The 21877-nt window shown below is 32.7% G+C and overlaps 14 protein-coding genes across 14 annotated transcripts; 10 read left to right on the plus strand and 4 right to left on the minus strand.

The window, feature by feature from the left end:
- Nucleotides 1-316: 316 nt before the first annotated feature.
- Chro.50029 (TSP1 domain-containing protein TSP2 precursor) lies at nt 317-682 on the plus strand. The annotated part of the gene is made up of 1 exon (XM_662727.1): nt 317-682. One exon carries the CDS (start codon nt 317-319, stop codon nt 680-682), a length of 366 nt encoding a protein of 121 aa, XP_667819.1.
- Nucleotides 683-983: 301 nt separating this feature from the next.
- Chro.50028 (CG3061-PA) lies at nt 984-2255 on the minus strand. Its single annotated transcript, XM_662728.1, has 1 exon — nt 984-2255. The coding sequence occupies one exon, from the start codon at nt 2253-2255 to the stop codon at nt 984-986; it is 1272 nt and encodes a 423-aa protein (XP_667820.1).
- Nucleotides 2256-3186: 931 nt separating this feature from the next.
- On the plus strand, nt 3187-3777 carry Chro.50027 (hypothetical protein). The annotated part of the gene is made up of 1 exon (XM_662729.1): nt 3187-3777. One exon carries the CDS (start codon nt 3187-3189, stop codon nt 3775-3777), a length of 591 nt encoding a protein of 196 aa, XP_667821.1.
- A 586-nt stretch (nt 3778-4363) lies between these two features.
- Nucleotides 4364-6496, plus strand: Chro.50026 (RIKEN cDNA 4933425L06). The annotated part of the gene is made up of 1 exon (XM_662730.1): nt 4364-6496. The coding sequence occupies one exon, from the start codon at nt 4364-4366 to the stop codon at nt 6494-6496; it is 2133 nt and encodes a 710-aa protein (XP_667822.1).
- Nucleotides 6497-6657: 161 nt separating this feature from the next.
- Chro.50025 (blr4459) lies at nt 6658-7629 on the minus strand. Its single annotated transcript, XM_662731.1, has 1 exon — nt 6658-7629. The coding sequence occupies one exon, from the start codon at nt 7627-7629 to the stop codon at nt 6658-6660; it is 972 nt and encodes a 323-aa protein (XP_667823.1).
- A 617-nt stretch (nt 7630-8246) lies between these two features.
- On the plus strand, nt 8247-8873 carry Chro.50024 (hypothetical protein). The annotated part of the gene is made up of 1 exon (XM_662732.1): nt 8247-8873. The coding sequence occupies one exon, from the start codon at nt 8247-8249 to the stop codon at nt 8871-8873; it is 627 nt and encodes a 208-aa protein (XP_667824.1).
- A 934-nt stretch (nt 8874-9807) lies between these two features.
- On the plus strand, nt 9808-10701 carry Chro.50023 (hypothetical protein). The annotated part of the gene is made up of 1 exon (XM_662733.1): nt 9808-10701. The coding sequence occupies one exon, from the start codon at nt 9808-9810 to the stop codon at nt 10699-10701; it is 894 nt and encodes a 297-aa protein (XP_667825.1).
- Nucleotides 10702-10987: 286 nt separating this feature from the next.
- On the minus strand, nt 10988-12430 carry Chro.50022 (hypothetical protein). Its single annotated transcript, XM_662734.1, has 1 exon — nt 10988-12430. The coding sequence occupies one exon, from the start codon at nt 12428-12430 to the stop codon at nt 10988-10990; it is 1443 nt and encodes a 480-aa protein (XP_667826.1).
- A 581-nt stretch (nt 12431-13011) lies between these two features.
- Chro.50021 (co-chaperone GrpE) lies at nt 13012-13716 on the plus strand. Its single annotated transcript, XM_662735.1, has 1 exon — nt 13012-13716. The coding sequence occupies one exon, from the start codon at nt 13012-13014 to the stop codon at nt 13714-13716; it is 705 nt and encodes a 234-aa protein (XP_667827.1).
- A 160-nt stretch (nt 13717-13876) lies between these two features.
- On the plus strand, nt 13877-14218 carry Chro.50020 (chaperone). Its single annotated transcript, XM_662736.1, has 1 exon — nt 13877-14218. One exon carries the CDS (start codon nt 13877-13879, stop codon nt 14216-14218), a length of 342 nt encoding a protein of 113 aa, XP_667828.1.
- A 291-nt stretch (nt 14219-14509) lies between these two features.
- Nucleotides 14510-15040, plus strand: Chro.50019 (protein with DNAJ domain, dnj1/sis1 family). Its single annotated transcript, XM_662737.1, has 1 exon — nt 14510-15040. One exon carries the CDS (start codon nt 14510-14512, stop codon nt 15038-15040), a length of 531 nt encoding a protein of 176 aa, XP_667829.1.
- Nucleotides 15041-16149: 1109 nt separating this feature from the next.
- Chro.50018 (transcription factor IIIb subunit) lies at nt 16150-18090 on the plus strand. Its single annotated transcript, XM_662738.1, has 1 exon — nt 16150-18090. One exon carries the CDS (start codon nt 16150-16152, stop codon nt 18088-18090), a length of 1941 nt encoding a protein of 646 aa, XP_667830.1.
- Nucleotides 18091-18389: 299 nt separating this feature from the next.
- On the plus strand, nt 18390-19127 carry Chro.50017 (glycolipid transfer protein). The annotated part of the gene is made up of 1 exon (XM_662739.1): nt 18390-19127. The coding sequence occupies one exon, from the start codon at nt 18390-18392 to the stop codon at nt 19125-19127; it is 738 nt and encodes a 245-aa protein (XP_667831.1).
- A 181-nt stretch (nt 19128-19308) lies between these two features.
- On the minus strand, nt 19309-21543 carry Chro.50016 (FLJ20303 protein). Its single annotated transcript, XM_662740.1, has 1 exon — nt 19309-21543. One exon carries the CDS (start codon nt 21541-21543, stop codon nt 19309-19311), a length of 2235 nt encoding a protein of 744 aa, XP_667832.1.
- Between the last annotated feature and the right edge of the window lie 334 nt (nt 21544-21877).

Here is a 21877-nt window from a genome sequence, read left to right on the forward strand (position 1 = left end):
TCAAAGAAAAGTATTTTGTAGTGATGATCACTATCTATCTCCAAAATCTGGTAAAACTGCTGTTCCAAGCCATTCAAAATTATCTCAAGATAAAAAAGATCAATTAAAAACTAATAAAAATAGTAATTCAATTATACAACAGGATGAATTACACATTTCCAAAAGTTATAAAGGTATTACAACGCTCGATGAGGCTATTAGAAGAGGATATTACTTAATAAGTTGTAATGATGGAACTTGGGAATCTGAACCTTTAATATGTGTTAAAGGTACCTTAACAGATTTCAGTAATATTAAAAGAGGTATAGAGGTAACTATGACTCACATCTTCTCAATTAAAACTTTGATTGCTTGTATTGTAATCGTCTCTACTATATTCATTATTATCATTGGAATTTGGCTTGCTTGGATATTTAGATATAAAAGACAGACTGAAATTTATGATATGGATCATCTTGAGAGAGTTGAGAATGCTAGAAGGGTGCTTCTTCAGCTTTCTGGTATTGGATATACAGAAAATATGAGTTATGATCAGACTACAGAAAATTCGAATATGATCATACAAGGTCAAGATAGGCTCTCGAATCATATTTCTTCGCCTCCCTCTTCCTCCTGGGAAAGTCTTAATAACTTTATTGATCAAGGGAATAATATTGGGAATAATACAGGAAAAACTACCTAAGTCCAACTTAACTCAAATTTTCTTAGAACTCAAGACTTTATAGCATTTATAACCCAGCTTAATAATATAATCCCATCAATTTTGAAAGAATTTAAAGGTATTCATGGAAAATTAACGGTAAATATAATTATAAGAACCACTAGAGCCAATCAGTATTATTATTACTTCTACTATTAATAATGATATAATCATCATAATCAATTAGGAGATTGAGGTAATGAATAATTATAAAAATTGGGTTAATCATAAGTAAATTGTAATTGATATAATAATCACGTAAAATATTGATTACGGTACCTCCTTAATTTCTCATAGTTTGTCTATAAATGCTTGGATACTTGTCTCTAAGCCATTTAAGTTTATCACAATTAGGTTTACTTCTATTTTGGATCTCTTTTAATTTGCTTTTACTTTGATAGTACTTTGCATAGGCAATATCCTGCAATATAGTTCTTTCTTCTACACTACATTCTCTAGTAAAATGAATAATCTCTATCTTAACTTCCAGCTCATGCAGTTTCGAAGAGTTTGGTGGAAACTTTGAATCAAAGTTGGCCTTGGGATTTGTGTAAAATCCAACATTGTGTATTCCTGTCCATCTTTGTTTGCTGTATTCTCTAGTCCTATTAAAGCTGTAAATTGGCTTATCTTCAGGAAACAAAGTTGGCATAAAGTTACCCATAATGGCCAAAAATAGCATTAATAAAACTGGAAGTATTTGAATAATACCTGCTATTTTTTGCCATATTGGTCCTGTATGTAATCCATCAGATGTTGCTCCTCCTGAATTCATATTTGTTGTATAAGTTCTATTGTGAGATCTTGAGTGTCCACTTCTATTTGGAAATCTTTGTCTATTAAATGATACTTCTGCAGGCATACCTCCAAAAAACATCCTAAATAAATCTTCAGGTGTTAGGAACCCATCACCTTGGTGATATTGATAATACCTAACATCACCAGAAGCTGAATGCATTGGCGGTCCATCTTCTCCAAAAGTATCATAGTTCTTACGTTTCTCTGCGTCAGACAAAGTCTGGAATGCTAGAGCAATTCTTTTGAATGCTTCTTCTGCACTTGGAGCCTTACATTTATCAGGATGGAGTTGTAGTGCCAATTTCTTATATGCCTTCTTAATTGCAGCATCATCTGCATCTTTTGGTACTCCTAAAGTGTCATAAAAGTTTTTTGCTTTTAAGATACGTTTACACATACTTTCTGAACTCTCTGATGCAGAACCTGAGCTAAAATTTGATCTTGCTGAATGTGAATTACGAGAATCATCGTCCTCATTTCGCTTCTTTCCTTTAGATGAGTGGTTATGCATATTTTTTGGAGATGATGCTTTATGACTATGGTGATGGGTATGATGAGTCTGGTGATGATTATGGTGTGCTTCTGGAGTGCTTGAACCACAAGATTTTAGATTACTGAGCATCTCTGTTACTGTTTGGCTAGGATACATTCTATTAGCCTTTTCCAATAACCTTTTAGCCTTATCTAGGTCCCCTCCATGAATAGCTTTCTTAGCTAACATTACACATCTATCGGCCTCTTCTTTATTGCTATCCATGGCTCCAATAGATAAAAAAAACTTAATTATTATATATTTGAATGATCTTTTACAATGTTGAGCAGAAGACTAGGTAATTAGTTAATAAGCATACTATACAAATTGCTCAAAATCTGAATTCCCTCCAACTTGTCTCCCTAACTCTTCAACCTTAGAAATGATTATTATAGAAAAGATATTTAAGGATGACTGGAACTTATTATTTGCTAAAACTGAGCGATATATTGTTCTAGGAAGAAATACCCAAGCCTACATTCAAATAATTATTGCTGCTCTCAAAGTATTATTTATTAATGTCAAAACTTCCACTTATAGATTTATATCTAAAAATAATGTTCAATTCTTTTAATCTAAAGCAATTCTACATGCCTTGTAGTATTTCACTTATGGAATACTTTGACCCCTACTTCTTCTCTTTGTTACTTCTCTTTGACGTAATTTGCACTAAGTATGTTTATGTGCAATCGCAACCTATAATAGCAACAAATACCTTATTGATTCCTTATATTTTCATATAACTGCAGGGGGGTCCCTTTTTGTCTCTTTTACACAATTTCCAAAAGATCTCGACGAAAATTACAATTTTTTTTATCCCTTATGTAAATTATATTTTGGCGCCAGTACCGCTTGATCGTTTTGGGGGTACCGGTGATCAGGAAAATAGGCGGTAAAATGTTTAAGGTTATAAAGTAAAAGGGGGGAAATGTAAATTGATATTTAAATACAATATAAAATGAAAGCTAAAGTCAATACAAGTTGAAAATAAATAAAATCAAATAAATATTTAATTAAAAAAAAAAATTAGTCAACAATGAGTCAAGTCGGAACAATAAAGACACGAGAACGGGGAAATTAGAAAAAAAAAAAAATTGAATAAACAAATAAAAGTCATAAAGTGGCAGAAATAATAAAATATATATATAAGCAAAAAATGGTAGGAGAACAGGAACCAAAGATTGTGGAGATACATGATGACCAAATTAGCAGTGGAGAGTCATCAGAAGATGAAGACTTAAACTCAGGAAAGACCGAGGGTGTTCGTCCAAGACATAACAAGGGTGAAAAGAAAAATAGAAAGTTGGTTCAAAAGTTGGGACTTAAACCATTGCCAGACTTTGAGAAGGTTGTTGTGAGAGGAGCTAGAGGTCTCTCTTTTCAAATTGTTAATCCTGAGGTATACTGTGTCCCAGGAACAAAAAGTTACATTGTATTTGGAGATGCAAAATTAGAGGATCGTAACACAGCATCCCAAGCTGCTGCCTTGGCAAATGCTACTTCACAATTAGAGCAAAAGCTTGCTGCTATGAAGACCCAAGATGATGACGCATCAAAAAATAATCCTGCCACTTCCAGTAGTAAAGACGATGCTGCTGATGAAGAAGATGTTGATGAAACTGGAGTAGATTCTGCCAATATTGATTTGGTAATTAATCAGACGGGATGCTCGAGAGCAAAGGCTATTAAGGCACTTAAATCTAATAATAATGATGTAGTTGAGGCCATTTTGTCTCTCTCTCCTTAATAAAAAGGGGCTTACAAAGAGTGAAATAGAGAGATTATCAAGAACAAGTTTGTTTGATCTTTACTTAGGATTATATTGATCTTTTTTGTAATACTTTTTTTTTAGATGAAAAAAGAAATTATTTCATTTCATTTTCATTGTTTTTTTAATCAATTCATTTCTTGTCAACAAAAACATTTTAATCAAATTTCCTATTTAATTCTTTAGATTATTTAGATCGACTTCCTTTACGTCCGAATAGGCTTGTCAGGAAAGTGGAATGAGGGGTGGGGTAAGGGTTCATGCAAAGCCTAAACATTTACAGATCCACTTTTTTGAAATAAAGTAAAGTTTTAATTAAAAGAGGATCATGATTAACATTTTCAGTGGTACAAAATTCTATTTCTCGTTACTTACTTAAATCCGATTTATTTTTACTTTAACTTAACCTTTATAATACTTATTTTTCAGATATCTTTGGCGCCAAGTCCACAAAATATTACTGAAAATTTGCAATATTAAAAGATATTAATTTGGGTAATTTAGTGATCTGTATTAAAAACTAATTAAAAATTGAATGAATATTGTTGTATAATTAGTAGTAAATATGGCAGATCAAGATCCTCTTTCACCACTTTCAAACACAGAATCAGAATCAGCTCCAAATGAAAGGTTTAGCAATAAGATAGCACATGAAGAAAACAGGAAAAACTTAGAAAAAATGTATACAAATTTTAGTAATATTGTGGGAAAGGGAACTCCAATCCAGAATATGCAAAGATGTATTTCAATAGGTTTAACAGGGGAAACTTTCTATGATTATGATTCTCCATTTGGACCGGAGGATGATATTTGTATACTACATTTTAATGATGTTTATAATATTGAAGAAGATGTGAATAGTACAGGAGGAGTTGCTAGGTTTGTGGAAGCATTAAAAAGTTTTCGTTCACTAAATCCTCTTTTGCTATTTTCTGGTGATGTTTTTAATCCATCAATTATGTCAGTAACAACAAAAGGTAGACATATGGTTCCATTTTTAAACATGATGAGAGTGCATACAGCTTGCTTTGGAAATCATGATTTTGATTTTGGAGTAGATCATCTTGAGTATTTAGCAGGATCCTGTAATTTTCAATGGATTCTTTCCAATGTTTATGATGCTTATACTGGAGAACCATTAGCAAATGCAAGAACATATAGGCTTTTTGAATGGCAAGGAAGGAGAATTGGAATCATGGGTTTGGTAGAAAAGGATTGGCTTAAAACTCTTCCAACGATTTCTGAAGAGGATGTCATTTATAAGGATTTTGTTGAGGAGGCAAACAGAATTTCCAAAATTTTAAGAGAAAAAGATGCGGAACTAATTATTGCTTTAACTCATATGAGAGCACCAAATGATGAACTACTTGCAAAAGGAGCTGATGATATCGATTTAATTTTAGGTGGTCATGATCATGAGTACTATGGAGTGAAGGAAATAGGTAACTCTGTAGTGGCAAAAAGTGGAACAGATTTTCGTGATTTAACAATGATTGTAATTAAACCTGGAAAACATTGTCTAGTATGTCCAAATTCGGATTCCAAGCTACACTTGGAATCGTGTAGATACTCTTCATTTAGCCTAGATCAACCAAAAAATATTTATGAAGAGAGACTAATTCCTAATAACAAAGATGGAGGCGATATTTACCTTAGAAGATTCTCAGGAGGATCTATAATGACTTGGAGCTATATTGATATCAGTACATTTGGCCCAAATAGGCATGTAACAAAGATGGTCAATAAATATCTTCGTGATCTTGCAACACAAATGGATAAGATTATTGGTGAGTGTGCTGTTAGATTGGAAACTAGATTTTCAGTTATTAGAACTTCTGAAACTAATGCAGGTAACTGGCTTACTGATATTATGAGATCAGCAGCTAAGACTGAAATAGCTTTGATAAACTCAGGGACAATCAGATCAGATTGTGTATTTAATATTGGTCCAGTTAGAAATCAAGATATTCTGATGATGTTGCCTTTTGTAGATAATCTGGTTAAACTTGGAGTTCCTGGTAATTTACTTTTGGACATATTGGAAAATAGTGTCAGCCAGTGGCCAAATAAAGATGGAAGGTTTTCTCAGGTTTCAGGGCTTAAATTCAGATTTAATGGTGACCTCCCTCCTGGACAAAGAATTGTACCTGGTTCAGTTTATATTCAGGATTTGGATAATCCAATGGAATTTAAACCATTAGAACTTGATAGAGTTTATACTCTTGTAACCAAGGAATTCCTTTATACAGGGAAGGATGGATTTGATAGCTTCACAAAGTGTGAACTTTTAAGTAACCCAGAAGATATGCCTCCACTTCCAACCCTTGTAAGAAATGTATTTTCCTTAGCAGCTCTGGCTAATGGCTATAGAAAACCTCATAATCTTGCAACTGCTAGAAAACTTAAAACTTTTCTTTTGAATCCACAACAAACTATGACTGGCCTTAATAAAGTTCCATCGAGAGCAGCCTTCAAGAGTGAAAATATTCACCAACTTACTCCAAATTCTATTTCTGGAAGGTCTAATGAGTCTCATGAATTAATTCTGAACGAGGAGAACATTCGTCGAATTGAAGAGAAGATTGTGGATGAGCCTGAGTATTGTTTTATGATTCAAGTCGAAAGGGAAGGGAGAATTATAAGAGAAGGAAGCGCTCCTGACCCATTAATTGAATCTGGAATTGAAAGAGTTGACTGATTAAGATTTTACATCTACGCAATAATCTTAAAAAAGGGGTAATTATGAATACGAAATAAAGAATTTGAAATTAATGCTCAAAATGTATATATATATTTATATATATTATAAAGTTCTACAAAGAATAGTTCTTGCTAAAGACAATTTCAGTGCAGAAAAATCTACAAAGTTTCATATTTGTACTTACTAAATTTTCTCTCGTTTCTACTTTCGAGAATCTCTCTTAGATATTCTCTCTTACATTGAGCAATAACATGTTTGATCAATAATTTCAAGGATTCTTCAAGAAGGTCAGATTGTAAATTAAGATGGGATATATTGTTGGCTGGTATATCATCCCCTATTTCTCTTGAGAGAGTTTCTCTAATATCCTTAATTAATAGAGATGCAGCTTCTACTGTGGATATATTTCCAGCTTTATTCTGTTTTCTGAGTGGGCCAAAATCAGAAATTAATTTACTACTTATTACAATTCTTTTAATCTCCTTAGGCAAAGACTTGTTAATACTTTTTGCTTGAGACCAAGTACCATCGATTAGTATTACCTTAAGTTTAAGTTTTTTATAAAATTCCATAGAAGACAACGTATTCTCAGATTTTTTATCTGAAATTTCTAGATACTTGTTTGCTTTTAAATCCAAAAAATACTCACAAATGCTTTTTGAATCTTTGCTGGGATATAGTATTACTGTCTCATTATAACTTTGTAAATCTTGTAAAAGTATCTTCTCCAACCTTTCACAACTACCTGGAATTCCGTGAATCAAAATTTCCGATCCAGGAATTAATTGATTCACAAGCTTTCCTGTATTTGATGACCTGAAGTACTCACGATCATTCATAAAAATAATAAACCTTATTTCTGGATAGACTTGAGCTTCTCTAATCTTCCCTGCAAGCCTTGAAAGATCCATACATATACAATGGTCTTTCTTAACCAAAAAACATAGCCTGCACTTAACAAAAGGATGACCCTGCTTTTCCCTTTCTACCAATTCCCTCATCGATCTTTCAAATCTTCTTTGTACTACTCTCGAGTATTTCTCCCTTGGATTCAAATCCTCCAAATCTAGAGAATTGATCCTTTCCTTTAGGATCTCCACCTCATTATCTTCTGATTTGGTTGGACCCATATAACCAAACCTCACATCTACTTTTCTTTTCACTCTAAGATCTTATGAAAATATCAACAGTCACGCGCCAATTAAAATCTCGTAAAACTACCACCGCATTTATCTAAAGTTACTTTTGAAAAAACAAAATTATGCCAACCCGCCAAATGCATTTGTATGGATTGGCGGTAACATTTTAGATTCAGTATCGGTAGTACTTTATGCGGAATTAAATGATTTAATACAAATTAAAAATATACATTTAATAGAGAAATCAAAAAGTGATCATTTTTAGAGTAGAAACTTATTGAAGTTCAAATACTCCCAAATAGGTTCTTCGAATTTTTCTATTTTTTTTCAAAATGCGTAGTAGAATTTTTTTTTTTACAATCATAATAAGTCATGTTTAATGCCCCTCTATTAGACGGTGTCTCAAACTTGTATACTATTTGCATTTGATGTGATTTGGGTGGGGAGATAGAGATTTATTAATTACCTTAAATAGATAATTTTGTGTAATTATTTAAGGTGTAATCTCTATATAAAACACTCTGTCAAAAGGCAGCTTTATTCTGATCTCAGATAAGTAGTACTAGTTGATAACAAAAAGTGTGTTTGCATCATTTTTGAAATAAGATATGGAAAAACAAGCAACAGAACACAAACTTCATCATCAAAGTATCCCAAGTACTGTTTCTACATCCACAGACTCGATTGATATTGACTCTTTAAGTCCTAAACAGGTTGAGTCTGACACTTGGTTGGACAAAATCTTAAATGAAAAAGGTATTTTGGATATTACTAAGAATATTTTGTCTCTAGTAAATGATGAAAATAAATTGATAAATACTTTTAACAAAAACTCTTGTATTATTTCCACAAAGATTTATTTAAGTAAACAGGCTGAGAAACTCCCATCCATTATCTCTGTTATTGAGCTTGGAAAGAATATTGAAAGCCACTCTAATGTAGTTCACGGTGGGTTTTCTGCTACACTAGTCGATAATTGCCTTGGAATCCTTGCTGCTCAGCTATATAAATTCCCTGTAACTAAAACGCTTAATTTGGCTTATAAGAAGCCAATTCTCCCTGGCCAGACAATAGTTATTATTTCAAGAGTTAAGGATTCTGAACAAGAAAATAATGAATCGATGATTCAGTCTGACAGATGTACTCTTATTTCTGAGATCTTTAACATGAATCAGGATGTTCTTCTTTCATCCGAGGCTGTTTTTGTTGATATTTCAGGCAGAGTTAAAAAGTGAATATATAATTTCGTGATTATATTAGATATTAATCCGGCTATTGTATTTACTCAGTAAGTTATTTATACGTTATGTTTTTCATTTAATTTCTCACAGAGGGAAAATCACCCGTTTCTAAGCTAAATGTTATTATCAAAGGAAACAAACATCTATTTTTCATACCCCTAAACAACCACTAACTTTTAATCGTTCTATCTTCTATATTCAATATTTCTAAATATTTCCCGAAATTAACATCCCTTACTTTTCCCCATTCCACCTTTCATAGAAGTACCGTTAAAATGATTTATGGCTTCAGGATATTACTTCTATTTATTTAGTTAAATTGCTATAAAGTTAATAAGAAAAAAATCACTAAGTATTCCCGAGTTATTCAATTGAATAGGAATTCATAAACCCAATACAATAATAATAATAATAATCGTGGAAATGGAAACAAAGCGGTTAGACATACCTAGAAATAAAGTATATTATATTAGTATTTTTAATAAAGCGATACCCAATATTAAAGATTCGTTCAAGACCAGCTTAACCCCATATTCAAATTTAATTGAAATCAAAATAATTTAAACTTATACCGGCGATGGTATGAACGCACTTGTCTTTAATTATTCCTTATTCTTTTTTTTGTTTTTGTTCAATTCTTTAATCAATTATATTTAGACAATACTGCCGTTACCATTTGTTGAATTTACCAAAAACAAAATAATTAAATGTGGCTAGACAAGACTTGCTATACGTTACTTATAATATATTTTTAAAGAATATAAGGAGACACTAAATAACAATATGGGGAAATTTAATATTTTTATTGTATATTGAATATAATTGGGGGAGTAATGTTTTTTAAACAATTTACTTTATTCATTTTGCAGAATTAAATTCTTAATCAATAGAATTTTGCTTTAATTGGTATTTAAGGAATTGAGTCATAATGAGATTTTGCGTTACTTTGATATCCGTTATTGCAGCTTTGCTCTGTGCCTCTACATCAGTTCTCTCTATGGAACAAAAGTCCTTAAGACAATCTAAAACTGAATTATTTACAAAAGTTGGTCTATTCGTAGAAGGATTCACACTTGATTCAGTTGCAAGAACAAAGATGGCAATAGAAAAAGGATTACAACAAGTTGAAATTGTTGATTTGACATTGGAGGATCTTAAGGCATTGCCAACTTCACATGGTATTCAATTATTTGTTGCCCCATCTGAAATGTACACTGGATTAGAATCAGTTGCTAAGGAAGGTGTGGCTATCATTTCAGGATTTGTACACAAGGGTGCTTTCTTCTTCTCTCAGTTGGATTCATCCTCAACATTATGTAAGGAATTCGACTACGAAGGTGTTAAGACTTCCAACTTTCCATTCATTTATGATGGAGTATGTGCTGGTCCAATCACAAAGAGTGGTCCAATGGAAACTGAATGCAGAGCTATTACAGCCCATGTAGACAGTAGAACTAAAATGGTTACTTACAACAACTTGTTTGTTCACAAGGGTTTCTACTTTGTTGATGCTGAGTCAAAGAAGAACTGCAAAATCCTCGCAAGTGCTACTCCACGTGATAACTCTGAGACTTTGATCGAGTTCAGAAGCAATGCTGATGCTAAGGCCATTATTGTTGCATGTAAGTACGGAAGTGGAGCTGCAATTCTCTCAGGAGTCCAATTAGACCAGAATGCAGCATTCTTGAAAGGCTATATCGCCAGACATCCAGAAAATACTCATGTTAAGAATGTTGCTGAATCTCTCTCTGATGTATCAGAATTCACAAAATCTCTATTACATTTCGTGGTCATGATGAAGGTCACTGCTGCTTTAGAATAGATTGTAATGCTCGGGTTAGTTTGCGAAGAAGATAGAGTGTGCTTTGGTTGTTTGAAACCCGGCTCTAGTATGTTAGTCCTTGTTTCATAACTAACTTTAATTTGCTTTTTTTGTGCTGGTTCGTGGGTTTGTCGTTGAACACTAGTGATTTTTGAGTAATAGATGGTGTGGATTTAAAGCATTAAATCGCGACTAAACAATAGATATTTGAACTTTAGTTAAAAAGAATAAACGAATTTAAGGAATAATTACTATTACAATTCAAATACATACTATACAAGTAAATTTATTCGTTAATACTCTGAAGTTTTGACTTTTTCTCAAGAGTATATAAGAATTTGACATATATAACTCCTACAATTATAGTAGGTGGAATTAACATAAAGTTAATTTCCTGGAATGTCCATCCATTTTGACTAAATAATGAAATCAAATATTGAGGAAGATATCCTACAGGGAATGACTGTAGTAATAGATTTACCCCAGCAAAAGTACAAATAACATCTGTAGGTATTGCCAAAGTAAATAGAGAATATGCAGAACTAAACACAGCCTCTTGACTTGTTGTATATGCAATAAAGGTAAGTAATTGGAATGAAACATTTGGAACCAATTTAAATATTGCGCAAACAACCAAAAGTATAGTTGGAACAAGGGCAGATTTCCATAATCCATATTTATCAACTAAATAACCCTCCAATACCCCAACGATAGAACCAAATGGTGAAACAGTTGTGAAAATAGTCGACCAGTAATAACCAATTTTCTTTCTCTCTTCAATTGAGCTTAAACCACTAAGTTCTTCTATTTGTAGTGATAGGGTTGATACATAAAAGTTGACTGAAACAACAACAAGTACTTCCAAGAGGAATTGAACCACAAATATCTTGGAAAAGATGGACCTAAATAGAGGTTTGATTTTAGACTGAACAAATCCAGAGTTATTTTCTCTGTCGGAACGAACATTTACCTGATTTTCTGAGTTACCTTCATTTGTATTACCTTTAATAGAATAGAAACCACATTTTTTTAGTGAGAAACCACAGCTATCTCCCAAATGAATAATTTTGTTTGGGAGTAATAAACTGAACAAAACAAAAAATCCCTGAATAAAAGCAAGGGGAAGAAGTGATACTTTTAATGTAGTTTGAAAATGAGAATGAATTAACTGTACAACAAGGAAAGTAAGAGATGAAAAGCCATAAAGTGTTGAAAATGTAGATGCAATAACTGCCCTACCCTTGGGGAAAAGATTTGATAAATGAATGAACGATGGGATGTAAATACAACCGCATAAATTTTGTAGAATTGCGCCATACCAAATGTAATCAATACTTCCTCTTGGATTACCAACAGCAATCATAAATGTACCTAATGCGGTAATAAATTGGCAAACTGCCATAAATTTTGGCCCAATAACGTCCATCAAAATACTTAAGAATAAGACAGAGAACATTTGAACCGACTGAGAGATAGACATTAAATTTGCCAAATATACTTCTTCTTCTACACAAGGAAGGGATGGATCTTCACAGAGAAACCTATAAGTTCCAGTATCCTTGATAATGTTAGCTAAAGACTGCCAACCAAGAATAATACCTGAACTGACAAGCATTTGAAGAAATGCTAAGGAAACTAAAAAATAGGCATTAAAGCCACTGCTTTTATTTTTAGCCATAACTAAAGGCTCTGCTTCACTAATTATTTTTGAATTCTTCGATTTTCCCATTATGAAATAATGAGACCTAATAAAACTTTTCTAAATTTTTCTTTTTGTCAAAATAACTTGTACTGTTACTATCCCCGGGAGACATTATTATTGAATCTGATAACTACATGGATTTCCCGCTATAAATTATTAAAATGCACTATTTTTTCAATTGCCATTAAAAATTGCAAAATCTGCTTTTTTGGCATGAACTTTAGGGGTGAATAACTATTTAAACTATTTGCATTCTGAATTCTTTTTTTTACCGTAATGCTGATTAATATGTATTCTAATTTTTACTATCCTTGAACTACTGACTAATTTTAGCTAAGAATCTATTTAACTATAATATTTATTGTATCAAAACATAAAATTAATAAAATAAGAGTAGCTCCATGAGTGATAATAAATTGGCAATGTACATTTTTGCGATTTCAATAATAAAATAACTAGGGTATTTGTATAGACAAGAATCAACTATAAGTCAAGTTCATGGTATTTTCGTTGATAATTTATGGCGCCAACTGTGTATGGACAGATTGAGCGGTAATATTATGTACTATTACTAAGCCTTTAATAACCAAGCAAAAGTAGCAGATAAAATGCTGCCTTTTCTCACCCTAGCAAGGAATTTGGGAGCTGGATCAGTAAGGGTGGGTTTGGTGAGTAATTTCTCTAAGGGTCAACTATTTTTTGTTGGAAAAAATCTGTTGAAAAATTTGGGTACAAGGGCTATATCAAGCAAGTCAAAGCCGACATCAGTTTGCGAAGAAGAGGAAAGAGCAATTTTGGAGGCAGAGGTTGCGAAGATTGGAGTTCTGCAGGAAAGAATTAAGACCCTTGAAAAGGATGCAAGTGGTTACATTCATAAAATAGAAGAATTTAAGGAGAAACTGTTACGTTCACTAGCAGAAAATGAGAATTTAAGACAAAGGCATAGGAAAGACTTAGAAGCAGCAAGAGAATACTCAATTTCAGGCTTTGCTAAAAGTCTTTTGGATGTCTCTGATAGCCTTTCCAGAGCCTTATTGTCAGTAGATATTGAAAATGTAGATAAAAATTCAATCAAAAGTTTATATAATGGAATTAGCATGACATATTCGTCATTAGAAAAGGTTTTTGAAGCACACGGTATTAAGAGATTCCAATCTTTAGGAAAACAATTTAATCCAAAAGAACATGAAGCTGTATTTGAAGTTAAGGATACATCTAAGCCAAAAGGCCAAGTTTGCGAGGAACTCTTACCTGGGTACAAGATCCATGATAGAGTCCTCAGAGCTGCAAAGGTTGCTACTATTAAGAATTGATCAGTTTCTTCTTATTTTGTTGTTAATTATTTTCAAGCATTATTTTAAATTAATTTTTTTTTAAATTTTAGAGTTTGGCGCCGAAATTTATCATTTATTAAATAGCCTTGCGATTCTCAGAGGTGTACCAAATAAAATGTGATTATGAAAGTAAAGAAAAATGATGTGGCCATTTTTAATGATAACTGCAGGAGCTAGTCTTGTAATTGCAAGAGGAACGCCTATATTAGCTAGGAGAGCTGGATTCTTTTCTCGGAATATGATCAGGCCTTTAGCGGGATCAACGGGGAAGTTTCCTTTAAAACTCAAGGGATTTGAGAACCCAATGAGTATTAGGGAAGCTTACAAGATATTGAATGTACCTCCGATTGCATCGAAAGCGAGAGTTAGAGAAGCCCACAGACAGCTAATGCTAAGGAACCACCCAGATAATGGAGGCTCTAACTATGTTGCCTCCAAGGTTAATGAGGCAAAAGAATTAATTTGTGGGGATAAAGATTAATCACTAGTCGTAGGTTTAACATTTTCCGGGGAAACAAGCACTTTGCTTTAGTTTGGCACAATTTATAGGGAAGGAGGATTTTTAGGATCTTACACCTTAAAATTAATATAGTTATTGTTTTTAATTCATATATAATCTCATAATCCTTCAGTTTTAAATATTTATTTTTAATTTTATTTCATCATTCGCTCTTTTATTTAACATTTTTTTTTTTTTGGGGTTGCATCTTGAAAATTTGGGCGCCTGGATTTTATAATAAAATAGAATAAAAATTCAAAGAAACTTTGTGAAATGCCAGGAAGCACATATATTGAAAAGATCAAAACACATTATGATACATTGGAATTAAAGAAAGATTGCTCTAAAGAGGATATATGTAGGGCGTATATGAGGCTTGCATTGGAATGGTATCCCGATGGAAATAGATCGGATACAGAACTAAAGGGTACAATGTTTAAAAATATCTCAAATGCATACCAAATACTCTCGAATGACGAATTGAGACGCAAATATGATTCTAGCATTGATGAGCTCATCAAAAAAAACAGCTCTGAAATGAATCAGAATTTAAATTTTGATCCATATGAAGTTTTTGAGAAATTTATGACAGAAGTACTGGCAGATAAAGAAAAGTATTATCAGTATTCTTCCCCATGTAATGGTGGATTTTACATTCATTCAAATTCAGATTTTAACTCTGATTCTGATATTGAATTTGGATTGGATGGAGACGAAAAAGACGCCAATATTAATGATGATCTTTTCACGGAAGATGAAGACATTGAATATTGTGATGATTATCATTATAGAAATACCTTTTAAATTATCTAAAATTAAACTTCAAACACACAAATGTATTTTTTGTCCTAAATTATACCAAATATCTTTATTTTTGTATGTATAATAAAGATCAGCTCAATATCCTCAATATAAGTGTAGGATAACTTGAAACCACATCTTTAAAGTATATGTTGGTAAAAAAACAAGAATTTATATAAACTGGTTAATTTGTAATTGGTAATAAGTTGATTAGAACTCAAACATAGTTCAAAGAATTTATATATTTACTCTTTCAACAAAAAACGGATGTTTGGGAATTTTCTATTACAAATACTTAGTAGATATTTATCGACAGCTTTAAAGCTAAAAGGAAAAAAATGATCAATTTAATCAATTATTCAATATTCAAAGAAATCTAGCTAGACTTTTATATTTGGAAGTTATCTATTTTTGACATTTTGGATAGATAATCTTCTTTATATAGCTGAACCTGACTAAATTTATGCTTTGGGTCATTTAATAGGTCACTTAAGGTAATTTCAGCAGCAACTTGTTGTACTTTTTGGCAGCATTGGATCTAAAAGTGGGAATAAAAAAAAATCAATGAGTAAGTTGATGTCTTGTAATAATAGCGCAGATAGAAGATTTATCAACTTTTCAATTAATGTTCTTCCTCCAGCTAAAGAAAAAATTTCAATAATGTGACTAGCCAGTCACTATGAGCGACTTACAATTTTATGAATTTGGATTTTCATGGAAAATGAAGATAAATACGAATCGTAAGCAGTACCCTCCAATGTTGAAATCTGACTCTGCTCAATGATTCGATTCATATTATCCACCATTTTGCTTATACAATCATTCACAGTTTCCTTGCAGCGTGTCCTTGTACTCATTATTTATAATGTAATAATTTAGGGGGTAACTCAAATGGACAGCGCGCGCGGTAATGGCAAATTTTTTTTAGAGAGAATGATTTATTGATATATAGGATTTCATGAGTAAAGAGTTATTTCAAAAATTAACATTAAAAAAAAATTGAAATAGAAAGATTAGTTTGTGCTCATAATAGAGCGTAAATGGTGATAATATCTGAACAATTGATTAATTGAATTAAAGTAGTTTGTTGTGGAGGTAGAGTATGAGAGAAAATGGGTCCTAGAATTTGCCCTCAATGTTCTAGCGCTAGTATTGAAGTACACGAAGGAAGAGGAGAGACAATATGTACGAACTGTGGCACTGTTTTGGAGGAGAATACCATGGTTGAAGGTCTTCAGTTTAGTGAATGTTCCAATGGATCGATGCAAATGGTGGGACATTTTGTGCCTTCATCGGGTGTTAGAGGATTTGCAATGGTATATGGAAATAGAGAAAGCAGGGAGCACGTTCTACAGAGAGGTTATCATAATTTACAGAGAATTGCTGATCAACTACGTCTTTCTAGTAGTCATATAGAATCTGCTCAAAGAGTATTTCTGATGGCAGTTCAAAGAAGTTTTACAATAGGTAGGAACAATATGCACGTTGCATCTGCTTGCTTGTATGCGATATGTAGGAGAGAGAAGACGCCTCATATGCTTATTGATTTTAGTGACGTTCTTCAGACTCCAGTAAAAGTTTTAGGACAAGTTTTTATGAAACTTTTGCGTCTACTTAGATTACATGTTCCAAACATTGATCCCTCAATGTTTATGGAGAGATTTGCAGCTCAAATGAAGTTAGGCGAAAAAACTCATGCTGTTGCAGCCACGGGTGTCAGAATTGTTCAAGCTCTAACAAGAAATTGGATTACTACTGGAAGAAGACCAACTGGGTTATGTGGAGCAGCTTTACTTATTTCTGCAAGATATCACGGAATTCCTGTTAGTTCTTCAGAAATTGCTCAGATTGTAAGGATTTCTTCACCCACTTTATTGAAGAGACTTGCAGAGTTTAAACATACCTCTACAGCTCAGTTGACAGCAGATGAATTTGAAAATACAGATCTGCTCTCTCTTCCAATTGTTAGAGGACCACCCTGTTTTGAGAAGAACCGCCTAAAGGATGAAGCAAATAAAGCTTTGGCAATTTCTAATGGTGAAGATAAATTGGCCATTGAGGGAATAAATCCTAATATAAGTTTGGAATCGAATTATGACAAGGAAAATGAACCATTAGGTAATGATGAAGATAGAAGAAAGGATTATCCAGAAGATGCTCAGGAAGAAGAGCAAGGCGATGAAGAGGAAGAAGAGTCTGAAACCATTGATGTTGAAGCTGATGATTTTGAGGGGCATAAGAGGAGCCTTAGTTTCCCTAAATTTTTAGGAGGAATAGAATTAGATATAAATCAAGATAAACTTTGTAATGATGAACCTACATCACAGGATATCACAACTATTGCTTCCAAACTAATTAATGCATTTGATAAGGCTAAATGCACCTCAGAGAATTCTCAATCAGGAACTTCGACATGTGCAGATTTAACTTCAGCAGAAGACCTAGTAATGGATCCTCTACACTTCTTGTTTAAAGATTTTGGAGATCCCCAAGTTGAAACTGAAGACAAGCAAACAGCAAAAAAAAGTATTCAGGAAGAAACTAGCATTGACAACCTAATTGAACCTGTTAGTGGAAACAAATTAAATATTGCGAATTCGGATCTCTCCACTACAATTGGCAGTTCAGGGCTTGAAGACCGTGATGATATCTCAAGTTCTGACGATCTGAGCGACATTAGTGATTCAGAAATTAATGATTTACTACTTGACGAGGATGAAAGAGAAGCAAAGAGGCTCCTTTGGGATGAAATTACAAAGGATACGCTTCCTCCATCGTGGCTTAGAAAGATAAACAAGGAGCCAATGAATTCGAATAATTTTCAACAAAGTGAAATTTTTGGACTTTCGAATAATACAGCCAAAGATAATACCAGCGCTGGTCAGCCTAAGAAAAGAAAGACAGAACAATCGGAAAAGGAAAGTTCTAAGGCTCAGAAGGTTCAACCAGAAAATGCTATTGAAAGCGTGTTAATGGCGCTTCAAAAGGCTGGTCCAGGAGCGGCCAAACATGTTAACTCTGATACTTTAGCCAAACTGTTTACTGTCTGCTAGGAGAGTAATAGTAGCAGAATATGAAACAATGTGGTAATTACTGTATTAAAATGTGTTATTTTAGTTTAAACTTTACACTCCTTAGGATTTCATCTAATGTTTTCTATTTTTTACATAAATTTTGCATGTATCAAGTATTGAATTGAATCTTGTTTGGCGCCCAAAGATTTTTTTTGTGATGGTCAAGGTAAGACAAGTAGGTCGTCGCATCACTTTAAAGCTCACTCCATTGGATTAAGAGCTGTTGCTACAAAAGAAAAAATCAAGGTAAGATCGTATAATTTACTTTTGTATGAAAGATGAATGGACTAGAGATTTGTAATAGTCAGAGAGAACTTGTGCAAAATAGTAAACGAATTTTTCATACTAAAGATTCTCATTTAAAAAGTTATCCAAATTTAGAGTGCATAACCACTGCATTTAGAAATTCTGTGATTTACTCTGAAAAGGTGAATAACCCACCAGTTCCGCTTTTTGAACAATTTTGTAAAGCTGCAGTTTTATATTCGGATTTTTATCAATTTGCCTTGGGTGAAAACTTTGTTTGTAATTTGCTTAGAAATGATATAAAAAACAACTCTTCCCAAGCAATGGAGGCTTGGAAAAGAGAATCATCCGATGCAAAGTCAGTTGAGGAGTTTTTAAACTCTCAAATAAAGATTCATACTCTGGACAAAATTAGATCCAATCCGAGTAGTGCAATAATTAAATTTTTATGGACTGTTAGAACTACAAACTTTATTCAATATTTTATAGAAAACCTAATATCAACGACAGGAGAAGATCTTCATTGCTCTGCAAGAGATGCTTACAATAAATCTTTAAGACCTTATCATGGATATGTAAAGGTTGGAATAGCAATAATGGCATTTAAACTCGTCCCTTCAAAAACTAATTTAATTCTCTCTCTAGGCTATCTAGATATTGACTCTGGTATAACAGCTCTCAGAAAACTTTCATCCGCATCTAGGCCTTGTATTGACCAAATTAATGCATTAATAGAAAAATATGGTTGCAATTTTCAAAATAAAGTTTAATTTATTTAAAGGTCTATTTAAGATTAATTTCTACAAAACAATAATCATTATAACACGAGATTAGAAAATTGCAACTTAAACTCTAATAATTGAAGCGAGAAATTAATTAAATATAAAAATGAAATCACACAATAGTGATTTTGATATTTAACTTTATATATAGAAAAAAGCAACATCTTTATTAGTGATTCTGATGTTTATATAGCCATTCAATGTGAAATTTAACACAAAATCTTAAGAATTTATCCAACAAAAGTTCGATATGATGACGGCCTACATGAGCCGGCAAAAAAATAGGCTTATTACCGCCAAATTTTCCCAAATCAAGCTTAATAATTATTGATCCTGGAAGATCAAAAATTCCTTTAAATTCAGGATATTCTTCTTCTTTAAGATGATGTCTGGGGATTCTGTAAGGATGGAATTCTTTAACTTCTTCAGTATTTTCTGTTGGCTTTTCTATTGTCTGAAGTAGTTTTAAGATATATTTAATAGAAAACTCTCTACATCTTGGAGTATCGTCAAGAGAGAGGCCATGACTATAATGTAAGTAACTATTGAATCCACAATTGAATCTGTAAATCGGTGGAAAGTTTACGTCTATAACCTGATTATCTTCAATTGATATTGGACCTTTTCTATATCTAGATAGCTCAACACCAGGAAACCCTGCATGAATCACTCTCAAAGGATTTTTAGACTTAGCTGAGAACAAGAACTTAGAAACGCTCTCAGATACTTGCCACATTTTTCTAGGGAACTTAGAATCCTCCAATTCCTGATTAGAAAGATCATCAGTTGTGTTATTAATACTATCAAAATCATCTTCAATTTTGTCTGTACTACCTTCCTTATTTTCCTTTTCCTTTTTGTTAAGCTCTTCTAAGCTTTTTTTATTGTTACAAGCCCTATTGAAATCTCCTTTTGGATTTCTATAAATTAAAGTATTCAATATCTTTTCTTCGTTAAAATTGGAAATTCCATATGGGTTAAAAAGCATTTTGATAATATTTTTTTTGTTAGGATTATCAGCTAAAGTTAAATAATCATCTTGAATTTCTAGCTGGAAGTTATCCGCCTTATTATCCTCCTTTTCAGAGCTGGCTATCCTTAAAACACTAACAAAAAATCCTCCAGTGTTTTCTTGGTGAGGAGAAATACGGATACACTTGGATAGGCTTTCCTTTATTTTTGGATCTTCAGGTGGAAACATTGATGGGAAAATGGATTCCCTTGATTGGAATGGAACTTCTTCGTAGTTATCGAAGAACTCTTTAGGTTCTTGAGGCAGCAATTCAACATTTGTTTCTTCGCATTTATTTTTCTTATTCTTATTTTTTTTCAGTTGTTTTCTCGGAATTGGGACTCTCCATGTGCTGATCCCTCTTCCAAATTTGGTTTTTGAAATAACATCCTTCGATATTTCAGAAATAGTCAAAGGATCAACAATTTCTACCTGTATCCCTCTATTTGCTAAAGAACTAATTACCGAGGAAACAACTGCTTCATTCTCTAATGGATTAAATGAGCATGTACTATATACTAGCAAGCCTTCTTTAGGCTTAAGAATAGATAATGCCCTCAAAAGAATGTTTCTCTGGAGCCTGTGTAGACCTAGAGAAAAACTTATGGACCATTTTGCAAACAAATTTGGATTTTTTCTCAATGTGCCATCACTACTGCACGGTACATCACATAATATTCTGTCAAAATAAAATTTCTCCTTTAGTGACTCAGAGCTGGGATTGCTCAAGTAAATATCTGGAAAATGATCCGCAGAGTGAGTTGTTACAATTAGTGAGGGAGAGTTTAAATGTCTTGTATGATGAATTAACATATGAGCTCTTCTTGTATCTAAATCATTAGCAATAACAAATCCTTTAGGGTACTCTCCTGTAACAGCCTGTTCTGATTGAAGAATCTCAATAATTTGAGAAGTCTTGCTGCCTGGAGCAGAACACAAGTCCAATACATAATGATTTGGTTTAACATCCAAAAATAAAACAGGTAGCATACTCACAGCCTCTTGTCTCATAATGCTTCCCCCATCACTCATCATAACAAGCTTCGAATGAAACTCTTTTGAAACACCAGATGATCTTCTCAGCTTGTCTCTTGATTTTGTTATCTGAAAAGCTAATCCTTTCGGATACCATTTAATTTCTTTAATTAAATTGTCCATTTCTTCACTATTTTCATTCAAATAAACTGTAACAGACTCAGTTTCTTTTGCAAATTCCTTTATTGATGATGAATATGGACTAACACCGACTACCCTGAAAGTGGACGGTAAATCTTGCTTGAGGTATTCCATAAAAAGTTCCCATTCTTCTACTGGAACTATATTTTGCTCTTTATAGTACTTTTCAAACAATTTACTCTCCTTTACAAGGTCACTATAACCTTTGTTGGACATTTTTTATTTTCTCTCCTAATTGGTTTCAAGTAGGCAATGTACCTGTATTATTTTTTTTCTCCGTATTTACGGTTTTAATTTGACATTCAATATCAGAAGTATTAGTAACGGATCTTTGGCGGGAAATTATTTTGTTGTATAAATAAACAAAAATAACAAAATTATATTCGTTTAAAAACTGATTTATTGGATAAAAATAGTCTACAAGTAACTAGATCTAGAGTATTAACCTTTATTGAATGAATAGAATTCTCTTAAAAAATTTTATATTGACGGATAAATGTTTGACCAATTCAACTTGCATGCAATATTGCCAGAGGAAATACTTAATGCA

The sequence above is a fragment of the Cryptosporidium hominis genome, assembly GCF_000006425.1.
Source record: "Cryptosporidium hominis TU502 chromosome 5 CHRO015004, whole genome shotgun sequence".
In the NCBI taxonomy this organism is placed as follows: Eukaryota; Apicomplexa; class Conoidasida; order Eucoccidiorida; family Cryptosporidiidae; genus Cryptosporidium; species Cryptosporidium hominis.